Source organism: Gymnoscopelus microlampas (assembly GCF_963454915.1).
Source record: "Gymnoscopelus microlampas genome assembly, chromosome: 7".
Lineage (NCBI taxonomy): Eukaryota > Metazoa > Chordata > Actinopteri > Myctophiformes > Myctophidae > Gymnoscopelus > Gymnoscopelus microlampas.
Window position 1 is genome coordinate 40561144 of NC_139944.1, and position 26366 is coordinate 40587509.

Here is a 26366-nt window from a genome sequence, read left to right on the forward strand (position 1 = left end):
AGCTATGCTGTTGGCTGAGAGTTGCAGGTTTCCTGGTGGTTTTAACTTGTTTTTCTAGAAGTTAGTCTGCAAAGGGAAGCATCACTAAGGATATCAGTCAATTTATCCGTTGCCCCAAGTTACCGGGGACACTTGACTCGAGTGGGAATCGAACCCACTCAAGTCAAGCCAAGTCATGTTATTGGACAGACGCTCTACCAGTTGAGCTATGCTGTTGGCTGAGAGTTACAGGTTTCCTGGTGGTTTTAACTTGTTTTTCTAGAAGTTAGTCTGCAAAGGGAAGCATCACTAAGGATATCAGTCAATTTATCCGTTGCCCCAAGTTACCGGGGACACTTGACTCGAGTGGGAATCGAACCCACTCAAGTCAAGCCAAGTCATGTTATTGGACAGACGCTCTACCAGTTGAGCTATGCTGTTGGCTGAGAGTTACAGGTTTCCTGGTGGTTTTAACTTGTTTTTCTAGAAGTTAGTCTGCAAAAGGAAGCATCACTAAGGATATCAGTCAATTTATCCGTTGCCCCAAGTTACCGGGGACACTTGACTCGAGTGGGACTCGAACCCACTCAAGTCAAGTCAAGTCATGTCATTGGACAGACGCTCTACCAGTTGAGCTATGCTGTTGGCTGAGAGTTACAGGTTTCCTGGTGGTTTTAACTTGTTTTTCTAGAAGTTAGTCTGCAAAGGGAAACATCACTAAGGATATCAGTCAATTTATCCGTTGCCCCAAGTTACCGGGGACACTTGACTCGAGTGGGAATCGAACCCACTCAAGTCAAGTCAAGTCATGTTATTGGACAGACGCTCTACCAGTTGAGCTATGCTGTTGGCTGAGAGTTACAGGTTTCCTGGTGGTTTTAACTTGTTTTTCTAGAAGTTAGTCTGCAAAGGGAAGCATCACTAAGGATATCAGTCAATTTATCCGTTGCCCCAAGTTACCGGGGATGAACTGGACACCATATTCTCAGTAGCCTACTGTACACTATTTAATGGGAAACTGCAACTCAGTAACTGTTGTTTACACACAAACATTGACTGTATTGACCTCAGAGATGACTTCTGTGTACTTATACTGTATATTATTCAACTCATCATGAGCAGAGCTTTCATTAGAGCCTAATAAGAAGGCTCTGTGACGATTTTGAAAGAAAAACCTTTTGGAGCTCATAATTGGCAGCCATCTTGCATTTGAAGGTCAACAATAGGTCAAATCATTATATAAACACCAAATATGTATTCCTTGACCAAAATAAGCTGAAACGATGTATTGTGCATCTTTGTAGGTCAAACCATTAAAAAGTTCATTTTCACGGTCGCCATTTTGGATTTTGGTCTCTCAAAAATTTTCCCCGCCCCTTTTAAAAATACACCCCGGCTAAATTTGTTTAATAACCCTCCTAGATGACAAATCCATTGAGAAACGGACCTTCGCTCTCCACAGTCACGGAAGTGCCACAGATGACCCAACTATGTGTTAAAGTGTCCCTGAACAAGACACTTAAAAGAATAGTTCATCCAAAAAATACTTATTTTCTATCAATTACACACTCCATGAAGCCTTGAATTAATGGAGACATCAAATTTCTCTTTTGGGTCTTGAGTCAAGACCCAGGCTCCCGGAGGGACATCAAATTTCTCTTTTGGGTCTTGAGTCTTGGGACTGAAGACCCAAAAGAGAAATTTGATGTCTCCCCGGGAGCCTGGGTCTTGACTCAAGACTCTTTTGGATCTTGAGTCTTGAGTCTTGAATTGACTTTCATGGTCTTTTATTCACCGGTTTCCTAGGCTGTGTTTTCCACTTCTTGTCGATTTGATCCAATGAAATTCAATGAAACTGGTCAGATGACCAATGATATAAACATTTTAAGTTGTGATTCTAAGCATTTATAATAAGTGTTATGCCTTATAAGCGCATTATGATGCATTATAAAAGCGCTAATAATGCGTGCCAGAAGTTTTCAATATGTATACAAATCTTGAAAATAGCAGATCTACAAGCTCACAACAAGTTGCGAGCTTGTAGATGGCCATTTTCAAATAGCCAAAGTATAGGGCTGAAGTGTTTGATGTATGTTTTGTGATATTAATCAAAAGTAAGTAGCATCTAAAATTGTCAAGTTTGTCAAGAGTACAATATTTGCCTTTGAGATGTGTAGTAGAAGTAAATGTATTGAAAATTGGAAATAAAAGTACAAATACCTCAAAAATATACCTAGAAAATGTACTTAGTTACTTTACACCAGTGGATATTCCAGTGCGGAATACATGATGGGGTGGGGGGGGGGGGGGACAAATGAAACTGACATTTTAAGGAGCATTTAGAATTTATTATTAAATTCACAAACAGCTGTTAAATAAGGTAAAATGAATTTCAATACCAGCATTAGGAGGATGAGCATGGGTGTGAAAGTAGGTTATGAAAAAAAAACTATCTTTTGGACGTTAGTGTGTTTGGAGACACACGGTTAGAAATAACTAAATTCTTGTGTACAAAAGAAACAACTTCCTGGATGCAGGAATCATACAAATTTGCAACACAACCAATGAGGTTTCATTTCTTACTCAATGCCATGGCAAATGCTACAAGTACATTTCTCGTTCAATGATTTCACCGCATATTTGACATACTGTGGTGTGATTCATTTACCACCATCCATTAAGTTCTCCAAACACCGCACATGCTGTCAAACCGGAATTGTTACAATCGAATCATGAGTTTGCTGTTAGAATGGTGTAGGATGTGCTGACAGAGGCAAAGAAGAATCTACCATGAACATGCCCACAAGTCATAGACCTGTTCATGCCAAGCACGTCATCCATTCTCCCTTCCATCCTGTATCTATCAAACTGTTCCATAAAGAAATGCCCCAAAATAATCTTATTGCAAATAATCTGCATTCAAAGTTAACCGTTATGCGGCACATATTGAACATTGGGTATTGGGATGAAAGGGATAAAAGATAACCAAAGCCTTTCAGCGTGAAATACATTGAATAAAGTAAATTAATTGCAGTGGAGTTATTTTGTACGTCATAAAAAGGAAACTCAGAAACTACTGTAACCAACAATTTTCAGAGGTACAGAGAGCAATTAAGAACAGATTTACTCTAGAGTGGATAGTGCCTCATTGTATTTAGTATTTTGTTGTATTTAGTATTTTGTTATCAAGCACACAACATTCATGTTCTTATGGCAATAGCTCTCATCATCCATGGCAGGTGACTGGAGTGATGACAAGACCTCTGAGCATTTGCAATGCACCATAAAAACTAGGACGATTGTACCAATATAGAAGTACCTACTGTCACACGACATCATGTAAGAGAAAAACAAAGCAATCTCCCCGGAAAGCTGTTGAAGAAAGTGAGAAGTGAAATTGCAAGAGAGAAGCACTTGTAAAAGTACTTGCATAAAGATCACTGCAAAGCACCACAATTAATAGGATACACACAACCATATAATTCAAAATATGTGCACACCCATGACTGATCAAGAGTTTTAAGACAACATGCTGAATGAGTTAAATAGCAAAAAACAAAGCAGCGTTTCTGCTTTAGTATGGATTTTTAAGCAAAGCAAAGAGATATTTAGAGCATAAAGAAAGCTTGTGGTGGCATCACATGATGGCATAGCACAAGTAACTCTTGGCATCAGGGCCAACCTGATTAAAAATGCCCTCATACATTCATTCATCTGAACATACAATATGATCCATGTGAGACATTGGGAGTTAAATGCTACACCCCCATTATTACTGGACAGAAGTGGTTAAATTCTTATGGTGCCAGGCAGAAAAATGAGGTAGCTCAATCATTTGTCATTTTTGTGTGGGGGGGGGTTGTCCATTTAATTGGGGCGATGCAAAGTGTTGGCTAAGCTCTGCATCCATTTCCACAGAAATGACAGCACATCCTGACCCGAAATGCCATAGCCACTTAGCCATACCCATCGCTCCCCAATAATCCAAACAAAAGGTTGGCGTTATCATGCAAAAGAACCATCACATACAGATTGTCAAATTCTAGGGGCTTGGGGTCAGAATTCTGATGTTACGTAGTGGATTGCAAGTTAAATGGTACAACATAACACTGTTGGGGCTGAAGGCCAAATCATATAATAAAGAAATGCTGTAACTGGGATAAAGAAAAGTGGTATTATAACGCTAGCGCCTGCATAGTTTATTCTTTTACCAAACCATCTCTAACAACATGGATACAAAGTCAGATACAAAATGAAAACAATGTATTTTTCAACAAAAAAAAAGTTAAAATACAATAAACAAAACAATTTAATCTGTGCAATGTTTTATTCTACAGTTTATCCAGCACTAAAAGCTATTTTTTCCAACAATATGAAAGAAGAACAAGAACAAAAAAAAAAGTAAAACTCCTTGGATGAGGTGTTTGAAGCCACTACAGAGTGGATGGGGTTAAGTGAGAGGGTATCTTCCTGTGTCAACTGTGAAACATCTCAGCATGTCCACAAGCTACCCAAGATGTGCTGAGAGGAGTTAAAAAAGCACCAGTCAATTCTAGTCACCAAAGAGAACAGACCCATGTACAGATCAAATGAAAGTACTCTTCAATTCAGAAGAACCATGAAGGATCCCCATATCACCATTGTCTCCCCAAAGGTCAGGCAGTGGAGTGGTACCGCCCTTCCCCTTGTTCTTGAGCTTTGGGGTTATAGTCTAACCTGGTGGTATTCCATTTTCAACCCTCAAGTCCACACAAATCCCAAATCTTTTTTTTTTTTTACCATCTCAATTTGTTGAATCATAGATTTCTTTTGTATATAGTATTTTGAATAGATCATATAAAAAGGCTCTATTTTAATTTCACCTAAAGCAAAAGAACCAAGTTAATTCCCATGTTTCCTTAATTTTATTTCTACCATGACCATGTGGAGCTTCTGGGGCGGGCAAACAGTCCTTCCCTCTCTTCCTTCGAGGCAAAGAAATAAAGAAAAAAGCTAAAGTGAGCGGAAAAAGACAGCCGGATATGGTTACGTCCACTCCGGTCTTGATCAAAAGCCTCTAGGCAAACGTACAGAAGAACAACCCAACTTGTCTCTGTGTCCACAATGCAGTCGCATAGTACTTCCCCGGCTGGCTGGTAAATAGAAGGGGAGGGGCCGGGGGTGTTACCCTCATCCAATCTAGGCTCAGAGGAGTTGTCACCAGAATAAAGCGTCCATACTCCCAGCAGCCCCCTCCCCAATACATGGGATTCCTGGCTGGAGTCAATCTTCCAGTAGGTCCCTGTCCAAGTCCATGAAGGGCTCGTCAATGTAGCTCGCTATGGCACACAGAGAAGTCCTGTCTGAACCCAGAAGAACTGAAACAGTCTCCTTCCAGTAGCTGAAGGGTATGCAGGAGCTCTGAACAACAAAAAAGGACAGACAAGTTAGGAGTTACACAATGAAGACTCAAACAAACAAGGTCACGCACATCCCCAAACAATGTTAAGGCAGGTGCTGAACCCAAAATGAATCTAGATCAAAGAGGAAAAGAAACGCCTGCACACTGTAGCTCCCTTGAAGTAACTTTTTGTTTGCGGCATCCACAAGTGATGTTTTGAGCAACACAGCTCTTCTACAGTCAGGCAGGTCTAAAGAGCTGTGTTGCTTGAAACGTCCCAATTTACATTTAAAACTCTATTAGAGTGCTACAGGGATGACATCTTTTTGTAGGCCAACCTGGAAGTTGAACACAACTCCGATGAGCAACGTCACACCCCAAATGCCAATCAGAACCTCACTAAATGTAGCATTAGTCAATGAGGAACAATACAGGGATGTTGAGTAATTCAAAACAAACGCTCTTCTATAAACCAACACCAACGTGGGTCCCATAATGAGGAAATTAGTTTCTTGTCCTTTTCACCATGGTGCGTTTGGTGTGCACTCTGTGGAAACCCAAATTCTGGAGGATCAAAGTGTACATAGTCATAGGATATGGAATACAAAAAGATAGAGAAAAGTATTTAAAAAAATGTTTGTGCTGTACAAAGTATTGTACAGCACTTTCTAGATGTTTTTTGTGGAGAAAATTACTTGGAAATGATTTGTCTTGAGTATTTAAACTACACAATGGGACAATGGGACATTTTATGCCAATATATGGGGATCCCCTGATGTCATCAGAATATGCCCAAATATTGTAATATATTGGAACTAGAGCGGTCTGCAGCAACAAGGGACTACTATACAAGGGGAATTGGGTATTTCATGACTAAATTGGAGTAAAGGGGACAATAGAAAGTTCAACTTGGTTGGGGATATTGTTACCACTTCACCAATTTTCAACCTGAATCCGACGTCCTTTTATTGACAAGATATGATATAAAACTTCCAAATGAGTTCTGTCTTGCGAGCTCACCATCTAGGTGGTCTGAATAACTCTTTACAGTAGAATGATAGGATTCAGCTAAAACAGTGAAGCTGGCTTTTACTTCAATGATCTTCTCGACTACATTTTCTCTAGGGGGCGGCCACTCACATTCTCCAGACACGTGCTGTCTTTGTCCTTGTTGAGGTAGTGTCGCTGCCAGAAGCGCAGTAGGTTGTGGAAGTTATTGAGCAGGCAGCCAGGGTATTTTTCAGCATACTCCTTCTCTCGCAGGGCGTTGAGGTAAAAGGGCAGCTTGGCCCTCCTCCTGGCCAGCATCAGAATTACAAGGCTCGTGTTCAGACAGCTCACATTCTCCTGTGTGTGAAAAACAAAGGTTGGACCAAAAAAAAAATAGTAGAATGAGCAGGTTAATATTTTACATGTCCATTAATATTACATCTAAATGCATTCAAATGGGAATAGTTTCTCATAATGAGAAACCGTTCCAATTCATACATCTAATTTATTTAACTATTTCTTCATTTTAAACCTGACATATGTTATGTATGAGTTATTGTGAATGTTAAAGCAGGGCAAAGACCTGGGTAAGAGTCTGCACGTTGATGATGTTGACCAGTCTGAAGAGGAAGGAGAGTCTGTTCTCCACTCTTGCCATGTAGGACAGCAAACAGCACTCTGATAGGACCTCTACCACTGGAACAAATAGCCCAAGGACATAAATAAATGTTTCAATTGAAATCAGTTAGCATCTTAACCCATTAAGACCTGAGGTCGCTTCTAAAAAAAAATCTAAATCCTAAAGTTTTTCAGAAAAAAATAAAAATTATTTAAGATTTAAAAAAAATAGCAGATCTACAAGCTCATGCTATTTTTCAATAGCCAAAGAAATATAAAGTGATACAGATGCGTTCCAGGTATTAATGGGTTAATGTAGAAAGTGAAACAGTAATTTCCACTTAGGTTTTACCCTCTACAACAAGTGCAAAACTAGAAAGATGCTGAATCACAGGGACGCTATGCAGTATTTTGCTGTTGCATATACAATACCACCAGGGACCCAGTGCACCCTCATGTGTTGACCTAAAGCACTAGAGTGGTCAACACAAATTTCAAAAAGCTGATTTTCTATGTTAGGGCCTAGGGCTGTCACGATTATGACATTTTACTTGACGATGATGAATTGTCAAACAAATAATTGCAATTAACGATTTAATTGTGATCCTGTCGTTGAACATTATTGGAACATTATGAATGAAAATTATATTTCTGTTTGGCTTTTAGCCTTCGTAAACAAAAGTTGCACAGGACAGATATGACAAACACATATGTAATTACTTTATACTAAAAAGAAACAATATGCGACGTGTTTTGCGCTTGTAGATCTACTGCTGTTATTTTTTCATTCATCGTTAAAAGAAAAACCCAGAGTTACTGTGTTTACCTTTGACGTCCTCTGTCTGGCTCTCAAAACGGTCCAAGGACAGGACAATGCATCTAACCAGCATGTTGGAGTCAACCAGAGAACTATTGATCTGTGTCAGAAATGTCTGAAACTGCAGACAGGGAATAAAACCACATCATGGGTCATATGTGATTTGTTGAAAATCAAGGCTCAACGATTACTAAAACACATTGATTCAGTTGGCCTGGACTTTGCTAAAGAGGGTGTGGGGCTGTACCTTCTCCTCAGTGTTGACATATTTGTTGAATCTCTTGAAGGCGTCAATGTTGAACTTCATGAGCTCTCCGAGCAGGTCAAAGTAGCTCTGAAGGACATCGCGAGATGTACAGCCACTGTCTATGATGCAAAACAGGATGTGCTGCAGTGGAATAGAGGCAGACAGGAATCAACCATTTTGAAGAAATGCTTTCTATATCTGTAGGAGGCCATAAAGGTTCTGTCATTTAAAGGAAGCCTCCGGCAGTATGATTACCTCTAGCAGTCCCCTCTTCAGGAGGAACATCTGGTCTGCGTAAGAGGTGGCTCCTCTGAGAAAGCTCTCCACAGCCCTTGCCTGCCAGAACCTGCAATACGGATCAGATATAAAAGACCGTGTCAAGCTAGAGGAAGTTGTCAAAACCATTTTAAAAATAGCTGATGCCCCTTCAAATTGAAAATGTTTTCCAAAGATGGAGATACAGAAGGCATTGGTACATTTCATATCAGATTCAATTTGAAAGTCTTCCTCGCTTATTGTCATTCCCCTCCATGTCCTAGAGCTTAGACTCCGCCTACAATGCACACCTGAAGGAGGAGTCAGGCGGCTCTCTCTTCATGACGGTAAGAAGGCGCGTGAGGAGGCCTTTCTTGCCGTCACACACCAGGCTCCTGTCCGTGTTGACAAGGGCCTCGACCTCAGGGATGTTGGCCTTCAAGGAGATGGCACTCAGTTCATTTAGCTCCTGGCTATTCAACAGCAGGTACTTGTTCCTGGAAAGAGGAGGCACGGTCTGAATACCCCAGACAAAGCTAGAACAAAAAGGTCAATACCACAGAGACTTGTTTTCAGCTCACTTACTCGTGGTGATCGCTGAAACTCTGCAGTAGCCGTAGAAACTGGATCTTGAAGGATATTTCCTGTAAGTGGTAAAGAGTAAGGATTAGACACCAGATTGGGGGGGGGGGGGGGGGCACGGACATATCATAATCAACGCTCAAAAGCAGTTTTAAAGGAGAAAGTATTAAGAAAGAAGTCTGTACCGGACTGCAGTCACAATTCTCGTTCTGGCCGTGCACCACATGATTGGAGGCGGTATACTTCCTCCAGATTAGCTTGTCGAACAAGTTATTGAGCCCTGGGATGAGACGGAACTCAGCCAGCATCTTATGGACCTGTGGAAAGAAACAGGAAAAGGCTCAGTAAATAGAGAGAGCTTTATTCTACTAGCTGCCCACGCCTTAGAATTAAAAATATCTCCAACAGATTACCTGGTTTCTCTGCCGGCCCATCAGAAGGACACAGAGCACATAGAGCACCTCCACCTTGTACATGATCTCATGGACAATCTTCATAGACTGGGGGAGGCGGTGTCTGAGAGGGCTGGTTGCCAGGGAGCTCTCATCTGATGACTCTGCAGGGATGAGGGGGAAAAAGGTCGATTTTAATCAGACTGCCAGGATCTGACTGATTGGTTTGGTATTGAGAATGTTGCCAGTGCAGTACAATCTAGTCTACAAAAGAATCGTTCAGTGCAATCCTTGGAGTGCGTCTGGATCGGACATTATCCTTCAAACAACATCTGGAAGAAGTCAAGGCCAAGGTGACATCCAGGGTCGCGCTGATCCGCCGCCTCGCTGGAACAACCTGGGGAGCCTCCGCTAAGACGCTGCGAATATCCACCCAAGCCCTGGTCTTCTCTGCAGCGGAATACTGCGCCCCAGTCTGGAGCAGAAGCCCACATGCGAGAAAGGTCGACGTGGCTATCAATACCTCACTCCGAATTATAACTGGATGCTTAAAGCCTACCCCTGTGTCCCTCTTGCCAGTCCTCGTGGGAATAGCACCGGCCGGCCTCCGACGGGAGGCTGCCACCCTCGCCCTGGCCAGGAAGGCACAAAAGTATGACTGGCACATCCTGCACAACACCACAATAACACCAGCACCTCCAAGCAGACTCAAGTCCCGCCACCCCTACAACAAGGCAGCACAAGAGATGCTCAACTCCACCTCTGAGGACATCTCCAGAGATGCATGGTTGGCAGCAGCTTGGAAGGAGGAGTGGGTGTCAGCCGGGCCCTCCCGAATCCACCGTTACATCTGGGACCCAGGAGATGGCGCCATTGGAGGAGATGACCTACCACGCCGGCAATGGACCACACTGAACCGTCTACGAACTGGGGTCGGTCGCTTTAAAACATCAATGAAGACGTGGGGCTTGGCGGACAGTGCGGCATGCGAGTGCGGTGACCCTGAGCAGACCGCCGACCATATAATCACCATCTGCCCCTTATAGAGACCACCCTCGGAAGCCAGCCTCTTTGACCTAGGACCAGAGATGCGGGCATGGCTACACGACACCGAGTTGGACCTCTGACGTTACACGAAAGAAGAAGAAGTGCAATCGTTTTAAGCTGTTGAAAGCCATCTTTTTCAAAAGGGGACATATACTGCATCTCTTGGCTACATCCACTTCCTGCTCTCTGGAAACCTAGTTCATCATCAGTGGTTGTGAATCAAAAATAATTCCAAACTAGAACGGAGTACCCTGCTGAGGGCAAGCCTCTGCCAAGCTGGATTGCGAATTAATCACACGGAAAAAGTTGAAAATCTATGCATGTAAAAAAAAAAGAAGATTGGCAAATCTCTTTGTTACACCAGTATAGGTCTTGTGAAGCACTTTTGTTGTAATTGATGAAGCATATATCAAGACCATTTGGCCAAAAGACACGTAGACTGCCATCACACCAAGACATGCCAATCTTGTGTAACTTTGCCACTGAACCATTGTGATTTGTGTGGCTTCATTCACAAACTGCAAACATAGTAACTATCAATAGTTGAAGATTCAATAGTGAAGCCTGGGGTAAAACAAAACCTGTATTTTAGGCGTGCCGGTTCACCTGTGCTACTTTGTTCAGCTTCCTCTGTGGCCATCTGCATGAGTGCATCCAAGACGAGAGCATTATCTAGCCATGTGTACCAGTCCTCCAGCTCCTGTAGGAAGTTGGATGCCCCGGTAGCCTCAGACACTTTCCTGGTGGCCAGTTTACACAGCCGTTCAATGAATCCCGGGATGTTCAACAGGGTTACTGATGGGAACAAGAAAGAGATCATTGATTCATCATTGCGGGATCGAATGTTTTCTATGATCCATGTCTATACAAAGAATTACATTCTGAATTCTTTAAAAAAAAAGTGAGGGTGTAGCAAGAGCACAACCTACTAGGGCTGTCAACTTTCCTCAGAAATGATATTCGAATATTGGTCTTAATTTTTTTTGTTGTTGACAGAAACAATGTATCGAGTGCTCGGATCCAATAAAACATATCTTTTGTTTGTTTTTATAACTTGATACATTGTTTTTTGTATTGTCCCTGTCAAATAAACATTAAAAAATTTTTTTTTTTTTCGAGGAATATTCCATATTCGAATATTAATTCACCAGCCCTACAACCTACCCTGGTTGACTTCTGCCCGCGAAGGGCTAGCGTTGCGTTTCTGCTGGGCGTTCTTAGCCAACAGGGTGTGTTTGTCATCATTGCCTATGTCAGGCTCTGAGATAGTGACGGACAGGATGCGACAGAAGTTTGCCAGCTGCTGCTGGTCGAAGCTCTGTACCAGGCCAGAGAGGTTGGGGATGCCCTCTAGCTGGATCATCTCCTGAAGACACCAACACACGGGTAACTGACATCATAACCACAGTTCTCAAACCACAATGAAAACTGAGGTAAGCAAACCAGCCACCAACTGAATTTATGATGTGGTTTTCATGTTTCCGTAGATCGTTTAAAGAAATTATAGCATTACAATATTATGCATGTATATGACCAACAGAACAAATAAGTTGCAAAGACGGTGGACATAATAGTCGCTCGAGAATGTCAATCTGTGTATTTGGATATTCGTCTGATTGACATGCCAATTTTTATGAACATGCCAAAATTTGCACAATTGCAGATGAACAAACAAAATAGAAACTGACAGATCTCCACCAAGGTGTCAGTTTGACTATAAGCTTCTGTCACCACATTCCATTTTGGCCAATATAATACTTCATGATGAATGTGACCAGAATGTGTGCGGTTTTGTGAGAGAACACACCCATGTGACAAATACCTGGCATAACTACAGTGATTGGTTCAGTATTGAGAATGTCAATACCTCGCCTTTTTGGGTAATTTGTGCGAAATGTTCATCAGTTCGACCACATTATGTGCAAATCCTCTCATGTGAGATGATATTGTGATAATAGACAGACAGGGGCTAAGAGGGTGTCCACAGAAAGCGCTCTTTGAGCGATGGAGCGCTTTGGATATCATGTCCGGAGGCAGCGCTACACACGCACCGAACAAGGCGCCTCTGATCAATGATTGTGGCATGTGTCTCTCCAACACTCTGCATAGGATTTTTTAGGTTTTACGATCAATTCAGATCATCAGGACATATACCGTATATGTCCTGATGAAGATCTGAATTGATCGAAACATTGATGACGCAATAAAAAAAATACACCAGCGCTTTTGTGATTTTCGAAAATATTGCCTAGTCCTCCTGACATTGAATCTCCAACCAACAAATGCGAGAAATAAAAACTGTTAGAAGACGAGATGTCGATGCCATGGCTACATTGTAGCAGGCAATTCCATATTGAAGAGGAAAGAGCTGCATGGGCCCTTAAGGTCCTTACACACCGGGCGACACCGGCGAAAATACGCAAAATTCGGACTCGTTCCGAATAATTAAAAGACGCTTTTTCGCTTCGCTTTTTCGCTTTTTCGCTCCATGTACGGAGCCATTGACTTTATAAGGTTTTAAAAAAAACGCATTATTCGCACAAAAAAATCGCCCCGGTGTGTAACAACCTTTAAGCTTCAAATTCAATATGCTATGATTCATTTAGTCAGTTAATCAGTTAAAGCATTAGATATAATAAAGCTTTGGCTGACCTTTTTAACTCCCAGAATGTCTTCAATTAAGGTAGCAGTCTGTAGGAAGGTCTTCTTGTTTGTCATCAGGGTGAAGAGAAAGAGAACAAAGTCATCTCTTGCAGCCAGGCTCTTCGTGACACCTTCCGTCTGAAAATGGGAAAATTGAGAGTAAATTTACGTTAATTAAATAATCATATTGTTTTTCTCTTTGTAAAAGGATACTGTTTTTTCTCTTTGTAAAGGGATATTGTGTTTAACACAGGAAAGAAAAACCATAACACTATCAACCTTTTTATTAACCCATTTAGACCTGAGGCCGATTCTAAAAATGCCTGACCTATTTGAAGTTCTGAAAAACTTCAAATATTTATTCAAAAATTACAACAAATGTATGTTGCTATATACTGTACATAGCAACAAGAACCCCAAAAGGGGTTCCCGTTCTGAAAGGTATAGTTACAAATAGGGGTTCCTGCCCAAAATGGGTTAAGAAAGACTCCTAGATATGATTAAAATGGAAGCAACACAAGTCATACTGTGCGTTAAAACATTTATTCGGTATGTGCAGGTGTAATATATATACTTACACATAAACAGCAGTTGTAGAGAACAGTAAGGCAGTCTTTGACCAAGTCATCATTCACTAGTAGGGCAAAAAAATAGACATCAAACTTCATTATTAGGGGTCTAACAATACAGGCTCTCTCTCTGCGAGGCGATAGGAAAACGCTGTTCGCCTCCCCACCTACCCTACCTGGCCACGCCCACAGTGGGCATGACCACGCCCACAGAGGGTGTGGCCAGGAATAAGGTCAATAAGACCATCACATCCTATCGAACTAAACCATGAGTTATGAGAAATAAATGTTGAATCTGGACCATATTCCCCAATAGACAACAAAGGGTAGGTAATGTCACATCGACTTACTTTTGGGTTTCTTCTTCTGCATAGTGAGAGTGGGCCTCATCAAGATCTCCACAAGCAGCTTCAAAGAAGGCAAAAATATATGTACAGTGAACAAATACTCTTGATTTCTTTTTGTATTATAACCTCTACAATACAACAGAGTGGCCTTATCTGGAGTAAGAAAATACCCTTTTGCATACAGTAAAGTAGAACTTACATCTACTCCGCCAAAGAGGACAAAGGTGTATGTGTGGGGGAAGGTGGATTCCTGAGCCGTCTTCCTGTCCTCGGTAACAAAAGACATGGCCTCCATGGAGAGTTGGGATGATAATACCTGATCAAAAATAACAGTTCAAGTCAGGTCAAATTTATTTGCATAGCCCTTGTTCACCGTTGCCATATAAAAAGGGCTTTACAAACGCACAATTGACAAAGGAAACAAAAACGATACCGCCTGTCTTTAGACCCTTTAATCAGACAAGGAAAAGCTCAATAAAAAAAGAAAAAACCTTTCACAGGTTATTTATGTCACTCTGGCTCTTTCACTTAAAAAGGGGTAGTTCACCCAAGAAAGGACTATTTATATTTTTTACATACCCGGTGGTGTCTTGGACTCATGGAGAGTTTAAGTTTGTAAAACATTGCTTAACGGTGAATCCAGAATCCAATAATGGAAGAAAAAACTTGATGGATGGAATTAATCAGAGACCCGAATTAACAACAGCAAAACAATATAAAATAATCTATCCTTAAAAGTCCAAAACACTGTTCTCTTCACGTTCAATTTTCTTCTTCTATGGTTATAGAACGAGAAAATAAAGGTTTTAAAACACCCGGAGGATAAACTGGCTCATGCACCAAAGACGCACGTGCCTGGGCGCTCACATGCATGTGAATAAGCTCCCGTTGAACCCTATGGGCATGGGCATGCCTGTGCAGGTTCTTCACTCGTGCATGTCACGGTTTGAACCGGAAGCGTTTTAAACGTTAATTTTATTTATTTTGGTGACTTCTTTCAACAGGCTTCGGCAGAAGATAATTTAAATGATATATGAGCGGTGTTTTGGACTTTATGGACGGATTTTTGTATATAGTTTGGCTGTTAATTCAGGTCTCTGATTAATTCCATTCATGAAGTTCTCTTCATTTTTGGATTCTGGATTCACCGTTAACAAATGTTTAACTAAAACTCTCTGTGAGTCAAAGACACCACCGGGTAGGTAAACAATAAAAATAAAGTCATTTCTTGGGTGAACTACCCCTTTACCACCAAATGGCAAATATTTAGTGGTGAGAGAGCTAAACCCAGTAATAACAAGACTTGTCATTTTGTCAAACATGGTATTTCGCTTTTCGCTGGTACCTTCCACGGCAAGCTCAACGCAACTTATTTTGTTTTCAGGCGGAAGTTGTGGTATCTGGTACTTTTTGGGGCACGGTGCCGAAGAGGTCAGCTGTCAAGAACAAGTTCATATCTATAGACCGTTATTCCAACTGTCCCCTAAGGCAGCGCCATTACGCCCGTTTCTGTGTGAGGTAGGCTAGCTACTTCCTGGTTAACTTGCGGGGCGTCAAATACTGCAGCAAACAGCTAAGCTAACGTCATCTGCCAATGGATACAGAATACTACGGAGCCATCTTCTATATCATCAAAAACCGACTTGGCTACTGTAATGCACTTTATGTTGGCATTAGCCAAGCCTGCCTGTTACGCCTACAGTAAAGTGCCATTCACACTGAGCATTATAACTATAACTAAATGATATCGTTCACAATTGTATTTTTTTGTGTGAACTCTGCCATCCACTTGACTTGGAACCATTTTTTAAACTATATTTTTATAGTTATAGTGCTCACTGTGTCAATGGCCCTTTAGTCCAAAACACTGCCGCTCGCCTCTTTAAAAAAAGGGGCATGCAAGCATGATCACATCTCCCCGATTCTTGCTCCCTAAACTGACTTAAATGCTTAGCTTGCTGGCTAGTTAGCTTATTATACAATCTAGTTGAGAATAAGTATTTAACATCTAATCATCCATGGTATTTCTTTCCAAGGCCTGTTTGTTCTGTGGGTTCTACTTGCTGACTTCCTGGTTTAATGTTAATTGCCTACCTATACATTTTTTGGGCACAGGCTTACAAAATGCAGACAACAAGCAATCCACCAGGCTACTAGTGCTGTATGCCTTCTGTCAGTCTCATAATGACAACTTTGATCTAAGCTAACACACCTTATCATTCTTGTTTAATATGGACCATTGAATAATTATTAATGTTGAAAATCCACTTTACATTCGTCATTACATGGATGAATGATTATGGTTTGGTTGAAATTGCTGGCCACGAGCCTGGCTGGCAAATGCCAAAAATATTAGGCTACTGTAACATCGTTGAACATATTATTTACATTCAGTGCCTTTTTTAATCTCCTTCAGACATGTTACTGTGAACCAAAGCTTTGAGGTTTTGTCAGGAAGCAGAAATGTATTCTACATTAAAATGGTGCATTTATATAGCGCTTTTATCCAAAGCGCTTTACATAGATTGTGCATTACATTCACCCAGTCACTAGTGCTGCACAATTAATCAAAAAAAGATTGTGATCTCGATTCAGACACCTATGCAATCTCGATTTTAAATTATGGCGATTTTTTTTCAATATTAAAAAAACATTACATTGACATTTTATTTTATTTTATATATTTACAAGAGAATCGTGTGAGAATCGTGATCTCAATTCTTATGGAGGAAAATCGTGATTCACATTTGAGCAAGAATCGTGCAGCACTACCAGTCACACACACACACAGATTCACACACCGATGGCGGAGGAAACCATGCAAGGCACCAACCTGCTCATCGGGAGCAATTAGGGGTTCAATGTCTTGCTCAAGGACACTTCGACACCAACTCTGGGGGAACCCGGGATCGAACCCGGCCACTCTACCCCTGAGCCACTGCCGCCCACATTGGCTAACACCATGCAATGTTATTTCAACAAACTGTTTTCACACACTTCTTTGAGAACTGAGACTACTAGAATAATAGCAGTGTTTAAATGACCTTGAGCTTGAGTTTTGATTACAACCAATGTTATCAACATCACTTTATATTTTTGGAGTGAACAGATTAGGAATGAAACCAATAATAATAACACGAAATATGAGTATTTGATATGGTGCAATAGACTAGCTTTCTCATGGTGCAATAGACTAGCTTTTTCATTGCTTTGATTAAGGTTGATTCATTTGACATTTCAGTCGCTGAACACAGTACACATGAATATAATTGGTATAGTGTAATAATACATGATTATATCGATGATAATGATGATAAGTCAACAATGTTCAGGAGCATGAGGGCAGAATAGAAGGCGGTGCAGACAACCATGGTTCAGCTACACAGCTGCAAGCCTGCAGATGTCACTTGCCACGGTATCTCAACATATTTACTTCCAATGACATTGGTCAACTTGGCCACGCCCCCGTGAAAAACAAAAAGGGAGACAAACAGACGAGGAGACAAAAGAACTGCCGAAGTCACCAAAACCTAACGCATACATTGATTTTATTTTAGCTGTTTATACAATAATGAAGTAAGAAGCCCTTATTAAATTGTGTTATTTAGCAGTGTTATACCTGAAGCTGTTTCACTCATGATACAATTTGTCTTTCAAAAGAGATATAGGCAGTAAGGAAATCCCATCAAAACAAATACCATATAGAAAGTACAAAAACTTTTTTTGTTGACAACCCTTTGATTACAACCCCAGTCAGTCTAAAAAAAACGAAATAATTCAGATTTGCCATATCCTAAGCTGATTAACCATTGCAATGGTTTAAATTCTGATCTACATCACAGCATAATGTTGCACACTCTGAAATGGTGAGACCAACCAAAGAGACAAGACAAATGTAATAATTTGGAGTGAAGCAGCTTCATCGTGGTATAACACTACAAAGTAACTCAATATAATATAAGAGCTTCTTACCTCATTGTCTCACTTAATTTCTGTAGTCTGTTCTGGTGACTTCAGTGCAGTACAGTATGTAGTTTGTCATCTATTTTCGCAGGCCTTTCGGACATAGCTGTAGATCAGTATCAATATCTATCTTCATTAATAGGAGCATCTTTACCTCATTGTCTAAATCGCAAAAATGGTTTGGTATCCATTGTCGTTCCAAGCGAGCCGAGGGAGTACCAAAAGGTGACATGAAAATGAAAATACTGCAGATTGCCGAATAGTCCGACAGTATCGTCACTAGCATTATTGCCTGACAACTCGAGTCAGTACCATGTGGTGTACATTTAGTTTTCGTGGCACAGTGTGGTTAACTTACCTTAAGTAAACTATGGGTGTGTGAGAGGTCACTATTGGGATGGCTGCTCTCATAGAGCTTCTGCAGCAGAGATGGGATGCCATGCCACTTTGCCCGCTTATCTCGCTCCTGGAGCAGGCTCTCTGGAAGCTACAATACATAGGCAGAGGGAAATGTCTGAACATTGCATGGTTAAGACATTTTGAGTTCTGTGTTTTATGTGAATTTAAGCACACACTTTTTTTCTATAGTCAAATGCCTGGAGTAAATTTAGTCATAGCAGCAGACAGCAAAGCACAGAAAGCCATAGTCAAGTCTTAGACCCATTATTTCAATGTACTGCATTAAAAAGTAAACAATTGTAGAAGATTCTAAATAACAGTGCCAACATAATTGTTAAGCATCAAGTTGCAGTAGCTGTAAAATGAAACATGTATAAGCCAAGAACCATTAATATGGATATAATACAATGCGTGTGATAAATATTGAAGCCATACAAAAAACGTGACCGTCTTGGGTCCAGTTGCCTTGGCAGTGGCAAAAACAATGCGATCAGGCAACGCAAAACGCAGCATAAAAAGCAGGGAGGAGGGCTGTAAACATCTAAACGACTGAATACTTGCAAATATAAATTAACTTAAATATAGGAAAAACTTTACACAAGTATGTCAACGTTAATTTATGCACGCAGCTGTTTGTGGGGTATCATCCATTTATAGCAGAAACGGTTATTGTGACTTGCGTGCGGTTACGTAATCACCCGAGTTGCTCACGTCACACGTCCCTTTCGACAACTGTCTGTCACTCACACGAAAATGACATGTTTTCAACTGAAAATACTGTCGACGTGATTCGCGTTTGACCCCAGAGAATAACATACATCATTTCTGTAGAACGAAAGAGTCGTTCCATGTATAAATAAAACATTAGCTAGCAACACATAGCGTTATGTGGCTTGTCAAATACTCTTAAAAACATTCCCAAATTGGTCACAAACTCATTTATTGAAAGAATTGCACGTGTCTTCGTGCAGTGAATATCCAAAAACAATTTATTGACAGCAAATGTACGTTAAAAAAACACTCAAATCAAGCAATGACGTTTATTACAATAATGCCTGCTAAAGTCAACTTAGCTTGCGATGCTAGGCTAATGCAGAGCTAACAACAAAGGAAACACTTTTAAGAGCCGAGCTGACCAACTATACCATCGAAGTGTACTCGTTTTATAAGACAACGTTAAGCTGCTAACGCACAGACAAGATGATAATGATGTTAAGTAGCATTTATGTTGTTTTAAAGTCCCCCACTATTGAAACAAGAGGGCGACTTCGTTCATCTTCACTCAAGGCTTCATTTATATATACTGCGTCGTACGAGCCCTTTCCTCTCAAAATAAATTACGTAGTATTAAGTGGAAAACGTCGCTTTTATCGCACGTTAAATGCTCTTTTGAGGTTAATTGTAGCCTATTAAATTAAGCCTTTTACAGCAGTGCTTCTCAAAGTGGGGTCCAAGGGGGTTCCAAATGGACCCTTGCAGGTCTGTAACTCTGAGAGTGTACAAATGGAACGGGTCCATTTGGTTCCATTTGTACACTCTCAGAGTTATGGGGGGGTCCTTGAAATTAAAAGGTTTGAGAACCACTGCTTCACAGGGCAGAATAGAACAGAAAAGGACTACGTGTTTGGTTGGTTTCTAGGCACTAAGGCAGGGTTCCAAACACCCTCGTCCCTCTGCTGTTGAAAGATGGAGCTCTATAACTCTAACCCGTACGTCACACATATATGTGTCTCACCTGTGTCCCTCGACTGAAACCCTGGCCGCTAATCTGACTGCTGGTGATTCTGGTGACAATGCTGCTGCTGTTGCAGGTCCTCGGTTTTCGTCCAGTCCAAGGCAGGGACTCGTCGGGGGACTCGGACCCCAGAAGCGTCGCCATTATTTCTGCTCTTCTTCCTGTTGAACTGAACTAAGTCGGGGCAGGAAGTACGCGAGGGCTTTGATAATCTCGCGTTACGTACGCAGCCAGACAGACCCCTCGACCTATCCGCCTGACGAGATGAGGCAATGGGGGAGAAGGGGGAATGATTCGATAAGGAGGTATTTTTTATGTTTTTTAAAATGTATTTCTCAAATAATGTGTATTCTCAAATATTGTATTGACTACATCTTATTCATTGGTTTAATTTGTTTAGGGCCTGATTCATTACAAACATCGAGGCAGCTTGGGCAAGCGCCACCTACTGGTTGAATTTGACAGTGATAGGTGGGCACTATAGGGAGATCTGGGCACCTCGATGTAAAATTGGCTACTTTGTCCAAAATGTTGATTATATATATATATATTTGAAAAAATTGTCTCAAGTAATGTAAAGTATACATGATGTGAACATGCACATGTACATCATTATCAGCCTTAAATGTATCCTTCAACTTCTTGTTTATGCCCCAAAATGACTGGGTAATAGGTGTTGTAGCAATTGTAGAAAATAGAAATATTAGACCTAGTTGAATGTTTAAGCATGTTCTAATCTAATCATGTACACTTTACTTCGCTTTAAAAAAGTGACAAGTAGTTTTTTTTTTTTTTTACATTTTGGATAAAATATCCAATTTTACATGTGCCCAGATGTCCCTAAGTGCCCACCTATCCTGTTACCCCATCACACTGAGTGAATATTTGGAGTACATCACATCTAGGTACATCATCATGGCAAGGTAACTCACAACCCCTCTACTCTACCAGTGTAGTGTAATTTTGCTTTATGGAGGTTTTGTTTACACTTGTATATTATCTCATCTTATCTTATCTTAGGGTGAACTCACTGCACAACACAGAAATTATGTAAACAATTGACACGATGCACACAGCCTTGTTTATTGGATACCAATCGATCACATATGTACAGAAGCCCAAAGTATAATAAATATAATTCCAAAACCCTTTGCATTACTGTTGCCTATCCTGTTCAGATGAGACGTACGAGACCCAAAATAGCGGTACCGCAGTGCCGACCAGCAGTTAGGTCAGCAGAAGTGAAAACAAATGTGGGGAAGTTATTCCATTAGCCTAAATTATGACTACCACTAAAATTGTATCTAAAACCGCCAGTGCCATAAAGCCAGGGTGGAGCGAAAATGTCATATGGATTTATATTGAATGGAATAATATACAACTCCAGATGTTCCATGTTGCCATTCAGAGGCGTTCAGAACATGATTTCTTCCTTTTTGCCAGCTCGTCCAGTCTTTATTGACCAGCAGCTGACCAGGCATGCCATTACTCATTATCCATTATCTGTCACCCAGTGTCTTTCCTCAAGTGTCCCAACTACTTAGAGATCCATTGTTTTCTCCTGTCATGTAGAGGTATGAAGTAATGGATTCCAACAATCCCTCGCTCACTAAAGAGTTCTCCTCCGCATTCGTTTTCTTCCTAAAGATCATCGACCTAGGGTGAGAGAGGCACAAGACATTAATAAGTTACAGTTACAGTTTAAGGCCTGTCAAATGGTAAGTAATCAAGAAGTTTCTCATTCAAGGCCTACATTATACAGGCTCTCCCCTGCCCAAGAGCCACATTAACCCATCATCATAAGTAGCAGTACTACAGCGACATCTTGTGGCAGTCATAGATTCTCTCAGTAAACAGACAGAATGGTAAGCACCTGCTCGTGTCCCTCCACTTAAAGGTAGGCCTCCTGATGGTCAAGGGCAATGGCATGGCATTCTCTGTAGTGGTGTTTGAACCCTGGATGAAGCAAGGCTCCTTCAGCATACAACACAGGCCATCTCCAAACCCTGTCAATGGATACAACATCTCAATTTCTCTTCTCTTTTTCAAATCAAATCACATATTTATTCTGGGATATCCTTTTTTAGGTATAAATCATCATCAAGAAGAAGAACAACAACAACAACATATTTTCACTACCCACCAGAGTAGTGTTGGACTAGGTGATGCAGAGAGGGGAAAGTGATGCTGGGGGATATATATAACCAGCCATTTTGGAGTCGACAGATGCGGTAGTGCTTCACTGAGTCCAGATATGACGAGCCAGCTCTCTTCAGGATAGAAAGTGAGTAACAGTCTAGGGGCAAAACAAGTACATAGACCATATAATAAACAGTAGCTTTTGAAGCACTGAAATATGAAATACAACCCAAATATAAAATACATTTACGTGAGCACAATCTTGGAAGCTATTTGTTTACAATTATTATTATTTTTTTTTCATGCAAATAGAAAATACTGCATGTCTTCAGGGATAAGCAAGGAAATGACTGGGTGTTGAGGTTAGACTGCCAGACTTGGATTGAAGATACACATTTTTGGTAGAATGAAACTCTAATCCAAAAGCAAGATACTCACCTCTGTTGGACTGTGAGTCTCTGACAATGAAAGCCCCTGTTTCGTTATTTGGTAGCAAAAGCAGCTGTTCTGCTTTGTTTCTGCTGATACCTGTGAACAGCCACCTGAACATGAACAGAAGATTTTAGACATTTAGGCCACATGGAAGAGGTATGTGTCATACTAACAAAATATTCTTTTAAACAATACATTATTATTTTGTTAGGAAACTCTATGGAACTACATCAGAGAGAATCTATGACTGGAGAACAACAGAACCTAAAAGCTGATGTAAGTTAACCCAAGAGTATAAAGGTCCTCTTCCACCCCTCTGTCTGCGATGTTCGCCTACACATAAACTCCTCAAAACTCTCAGGGCCGTCCCCATGTAGTTTCAGTCAGTGGTGGAAAAAGTACTAAATTATCTTACTTAAGTAAAAGTATCAATACTGCAATGTAGAAATAAGAAAAAAAAGTCTGGAATTAGAACTTTACTTGAGTAAAAGTACAAAAGTATTGGTATCAAGAAGTACTTAAAGTACCAAAAGTAGAAAGTACTCATTATGCAGAATGTCCCATTTCACAAGTTTATGTAAAAAAAAAAGTTTGTATAAAGATCTTTTGAAAATAGCCGATCTACAAGCTCACAATGCGTCATGACGCATTGTGAGCTTGTAGATCAGCTATTTTCAAATGGCCGAAATGTATACAGAGCTGAAGTGGTTAATGTACGTTTTGTAATAATAATCCAAATCTATACAGTAACTAGTAACTAAAGTTGTCAAATCATTGTAGTGGAGGAAAAGTATAATATTTGCCTCTCAGATGTAGTGGAGTAAGTAAAAGTACTGCAATTTGGAAATACTCCAGTAAAGAAACGTTACCTCAAAATTCTACAAACTGGTAATACATATTGTATCATATTGGTAATACATATTGTATCATATTTATTTTGCTTTCCGTGCTCTTTAAGTACAGTACTTGAGTATATGTACTTAGTTACTTTACACAACTGGTTTCAGTTATTATTGTAATTGTCCCCTGTGCTTCGACAAATAACATATTATAGAGATTTATTTATAGTTGATCATCTGGATGTGACTTACTTGTTTGTCACTTTGGCCGTGTAGTCAGTAGGAATGTAGCTCTCTTGGCCTGAGGTTGTAGATTTCACCATCATGAAATCTCCATCACTGTCAATAAAATGAGCAGTCAGTCAAACCTACTCCTTAAGAGAGTGAAACTAGGATTTACTTAAATTTGTCAGTCACTTAAGTTGCATACTTTGATACAATGGTGAGCCTTTCCCCAATACGCATGGTGAATTCTCCAAGACCATAAGCAGGGTAGTCATGCAGGGACACAATCATGTTTATCTGGCAGTCTGCAAAGGCAAGATAATATATTGGGTTAATTTCAAAAGAGCAGAAGCCAAAATAAGTTAAATAAATGTAATCATTTTTGTAATTAAATGTAAAGCCTATTATGCACACCGAAAATAGCCCTCCTACAGTACAAGCTCACAACGCTTTGCATCCAAGACAAGTTGTGAGCTTGCAGGTCAACTATTTTTGGAGTGTGACGCCATCGTACAACTATTGAATTGGGCTTAATGCTGATGATATCCTGTGGCATTGTGCATAATTTGGGGGGTGGACCGTACCTGGTATGATGGGTTCTGGTGGATTCTCCTGGGTTGGCATCTTAGATCTGAGTTGGATTAGGCAGTTCCCCATGATCTTTATCTTCTTTCTGTAGCTCTGCTGGGTTAGATGGCTTTACTTAGTGGTCATATTCATAATTCAATTCTCAGAAGAGCATGGCTATATCGTTAATATAACAACCCACAGCTAAAGGCGTGGTGTACTTTTTCACTTGTAGCGAGGCAAGAGAAAGAAAGGGTAAAGGAAGACAACTAACCACAACAACAGCCATTGACATCCTGTGTTATATTTCCATTTGAGCTCACATTTCAGGAAATAGACAAACTATTGTGACTTTTTTGCACATAAAAAAAAATAATAATAATGTGTCACTCAATAATGGTTAATTACTTAGGTGGTCTTTACAAGCAAAATGGCAGCACATTAGTTTGCACAATACAGTTAAATTATAAAAAACAAATGAAATGACACAAGCCAACATACACAAGAAGTAAAAGAGGGGAGCAATGATAATAGGAGAAATACAGAGCAAAACATTGATCTGCATTTAGTCAATTTACTCAATATTTAAAATGTCTGTGACTTTAGATTTAAATTCACCTCTGTTAAGGTGGTGGAGGTAACACGCACGCACGCACGCACGCACGCACGCACGCACGCACGCACACACACACACACACACACACACACACACACACACACACACGTGTACACACACACACACACACACACACACACACACACACACACACTCTCTCTCTCTCTCTCTCTCTCTCTCTATATATATATATATATATATATATATATATATATATATATATATATATATATATATATATATATATATATATATATATATATATATATATATATATATAAATAAACTAGGCTACTGTGGCATTGACTTTAATGGAATGAAAAAAATGCTACATAAAATGATGCTCACCTTTATTTAATTATGTGACCAGAAATGATGATGTTCAAAAGTAATCCTTCGCAGGAAAAACTGATATATGTGCAAAACCTTATGACAAAAACTTGTCTTCCCATAGACTATGCAAATATGTGCTCAGATGTGTATGAGCAGAGCTTATATTCCCTTTCAGTCAGGCTAGGTTCTTCCTTCCTTCCTTTAAAGACCTCCTCATGTGACTCATAGATGTGTGAGTTAAGAGAGTGAAGCTGGTAAAGCGGTAACAGGCAGCGGAAAACGTCTCCATAAAGATGATTATTATCTTTATTTTGACGCTGTCCACCTGTAGGTTAGGCTCTGTCTGTAATAGACAGTTGGCTTTGTTCGTTGCATTCAAGCACTGACGTCGGTTAAGCAATACAGTTGCTGTGTCTGTGTGCAGGGCTTTTGAGTGTGCACTGCAATGTATAAATATGATGTCACTATGGTTAACCACATAACTGCAACCATAATGAACGGAAAGGGACATGTGTACGGTACATATGTACCTTTCTAAATTAGGTAGCATACATAGATATGATTTGTGATGTGTCACTGACAGAACATTAAGTAGCCTAACTACCAGTAAATATGAGTGGGAGGAATCTTTAAGCCTAATCTTTAAGCCCCCTCCCCCCCTCATGGAACAACAAAAGCAAATTGCTCCATGTTGGCTTGAATGGGGTAGGCTATAAGTTACAGAAAACACACAGACAAGGTTGAAAAGTGGCAAAATTCTCTCTCCTTTTAAATAACTGCCAGTAAGCAGAAGTGGGTAGAAGCCTGTAAATCTCAGTTTACTTCCCTCTTTGGGTCAATTCAGGGCAATGGTTTCCAACACTTTTGTTAACGATTGTAACGGGTTATGATGATGATGATGACGTTGATGATATTTGGTGATAAGTGTCTCTATTTTTGTGGAGTGACACTGAACCACTTCTATAAGTAATCAAATTGAGTAAAAAGACAATCCACAGAAGCTTGAAGATAAAAATCTGCATTCAAACACTAATGTCAGTCATGCTAAATGATACAGCTGTGTCAGCTGTTGGCAGTGGTTCTCAAAATGGGTACAGAGGACCCCCAGGGATCCTTGAGGGGGTTCCAGGGGGTCCCCAGAGAATGTTAGTAAAAATCCACCGTGGTGCATCCGGCTTTGTCGAGCGTCTACACGAACACAATTGGCCCGTGTGCGGGGGAGGGAAGCCGGGCGGCGAGGGTGATACTGGTC

The 26366-nt window shown here is 40.4% G+C and overlaps 2 protein-coding genes across 4 annotated transcripts; both read right to left on the bottom strand.

Moving 5' to 3' along the window:
• Window positions 1-4287: 4287 nt before the first annotated feature.
• On the bottom strand, window positions 4288-20121 carry trpc4apa (transient receptor potential cation channel, subfamily C, member 4 associated protein a). Its single transcript, XM_084061353.1, has 18 exons — window positions 19964-20121; window positions 18188-18316; window positions 14066-14182; window positions 13870-13927; window positions 13529-13584; window positions 12960-13088; window positions 11472-11673; window positions 10914-11102; window positions 9282-9424; window positions 9054-9185; window positions 8872-8930; window positions 8598-8783; window positions 8287-8377; window positions 8032-8172; window positions 7794-7905; window positions 6933-7045; window positions 6500-6706; window positions 4288-5379 (listed from the first exon to the last, which is right to left on the bottom strand). Exons 1-18 carry the CDS (start codon window positions 20105-20107, stop codon window positions 5242-5244), a joined length of 2346 nt encoding a protein of 781 aa, XP_083917479.1. The 5' UTR covers window positions 20108-20121; the 3' UTR covers window positions 4288-5241.
• Window positions 20122-21021: 900 nt separating this feature from the next.
• Window positions 21022-25266, bottom strand: sla2a (Src like adaptor 2a). 3 transcript variants are annotated; one of them, XR_014601074.1, is made up of 8 exons: window positions 24183-24331; window positions 23804-23903; window positions 23626-23712; window positions 22541-22644; window positions 22107-22259; window positions 21837-21969; window positions 21346-21619; window positions 21022-21128 (listed from the first exon to the last, which is right to left on the bottom strand). XR_014601074.1 is itself a non-coding variant. In XM_084061369.1 (8 exons), exons 2-8 carry the CDS (start codon window positions 24253-24255, stop codon window positions 21487-21489), a joined length of 783 nt encoding a protein of 260 aa, XP_083917495.1. In that variant the 5' UTR covers window positions 24256-24279; window positions 25130-25266; the 3' UTR covers window positions 21022-21486. The 3 variants fall into 3 exon arrangements, 2 of the variants coding, with proteins under 2 accessions (XP_083917495.1, XP_083917494.1); XM_084061369.1 differs by adding an exon at window positions 25130-25266 and having other exon boundaries at window positions 21022-21619; window positions 24183-24279; XM_084061368.1 differs by having other exon boundaries at window positions 21022-21619.
• Window positions 25267-26366: the final 1100 nt, after the last annotated feature.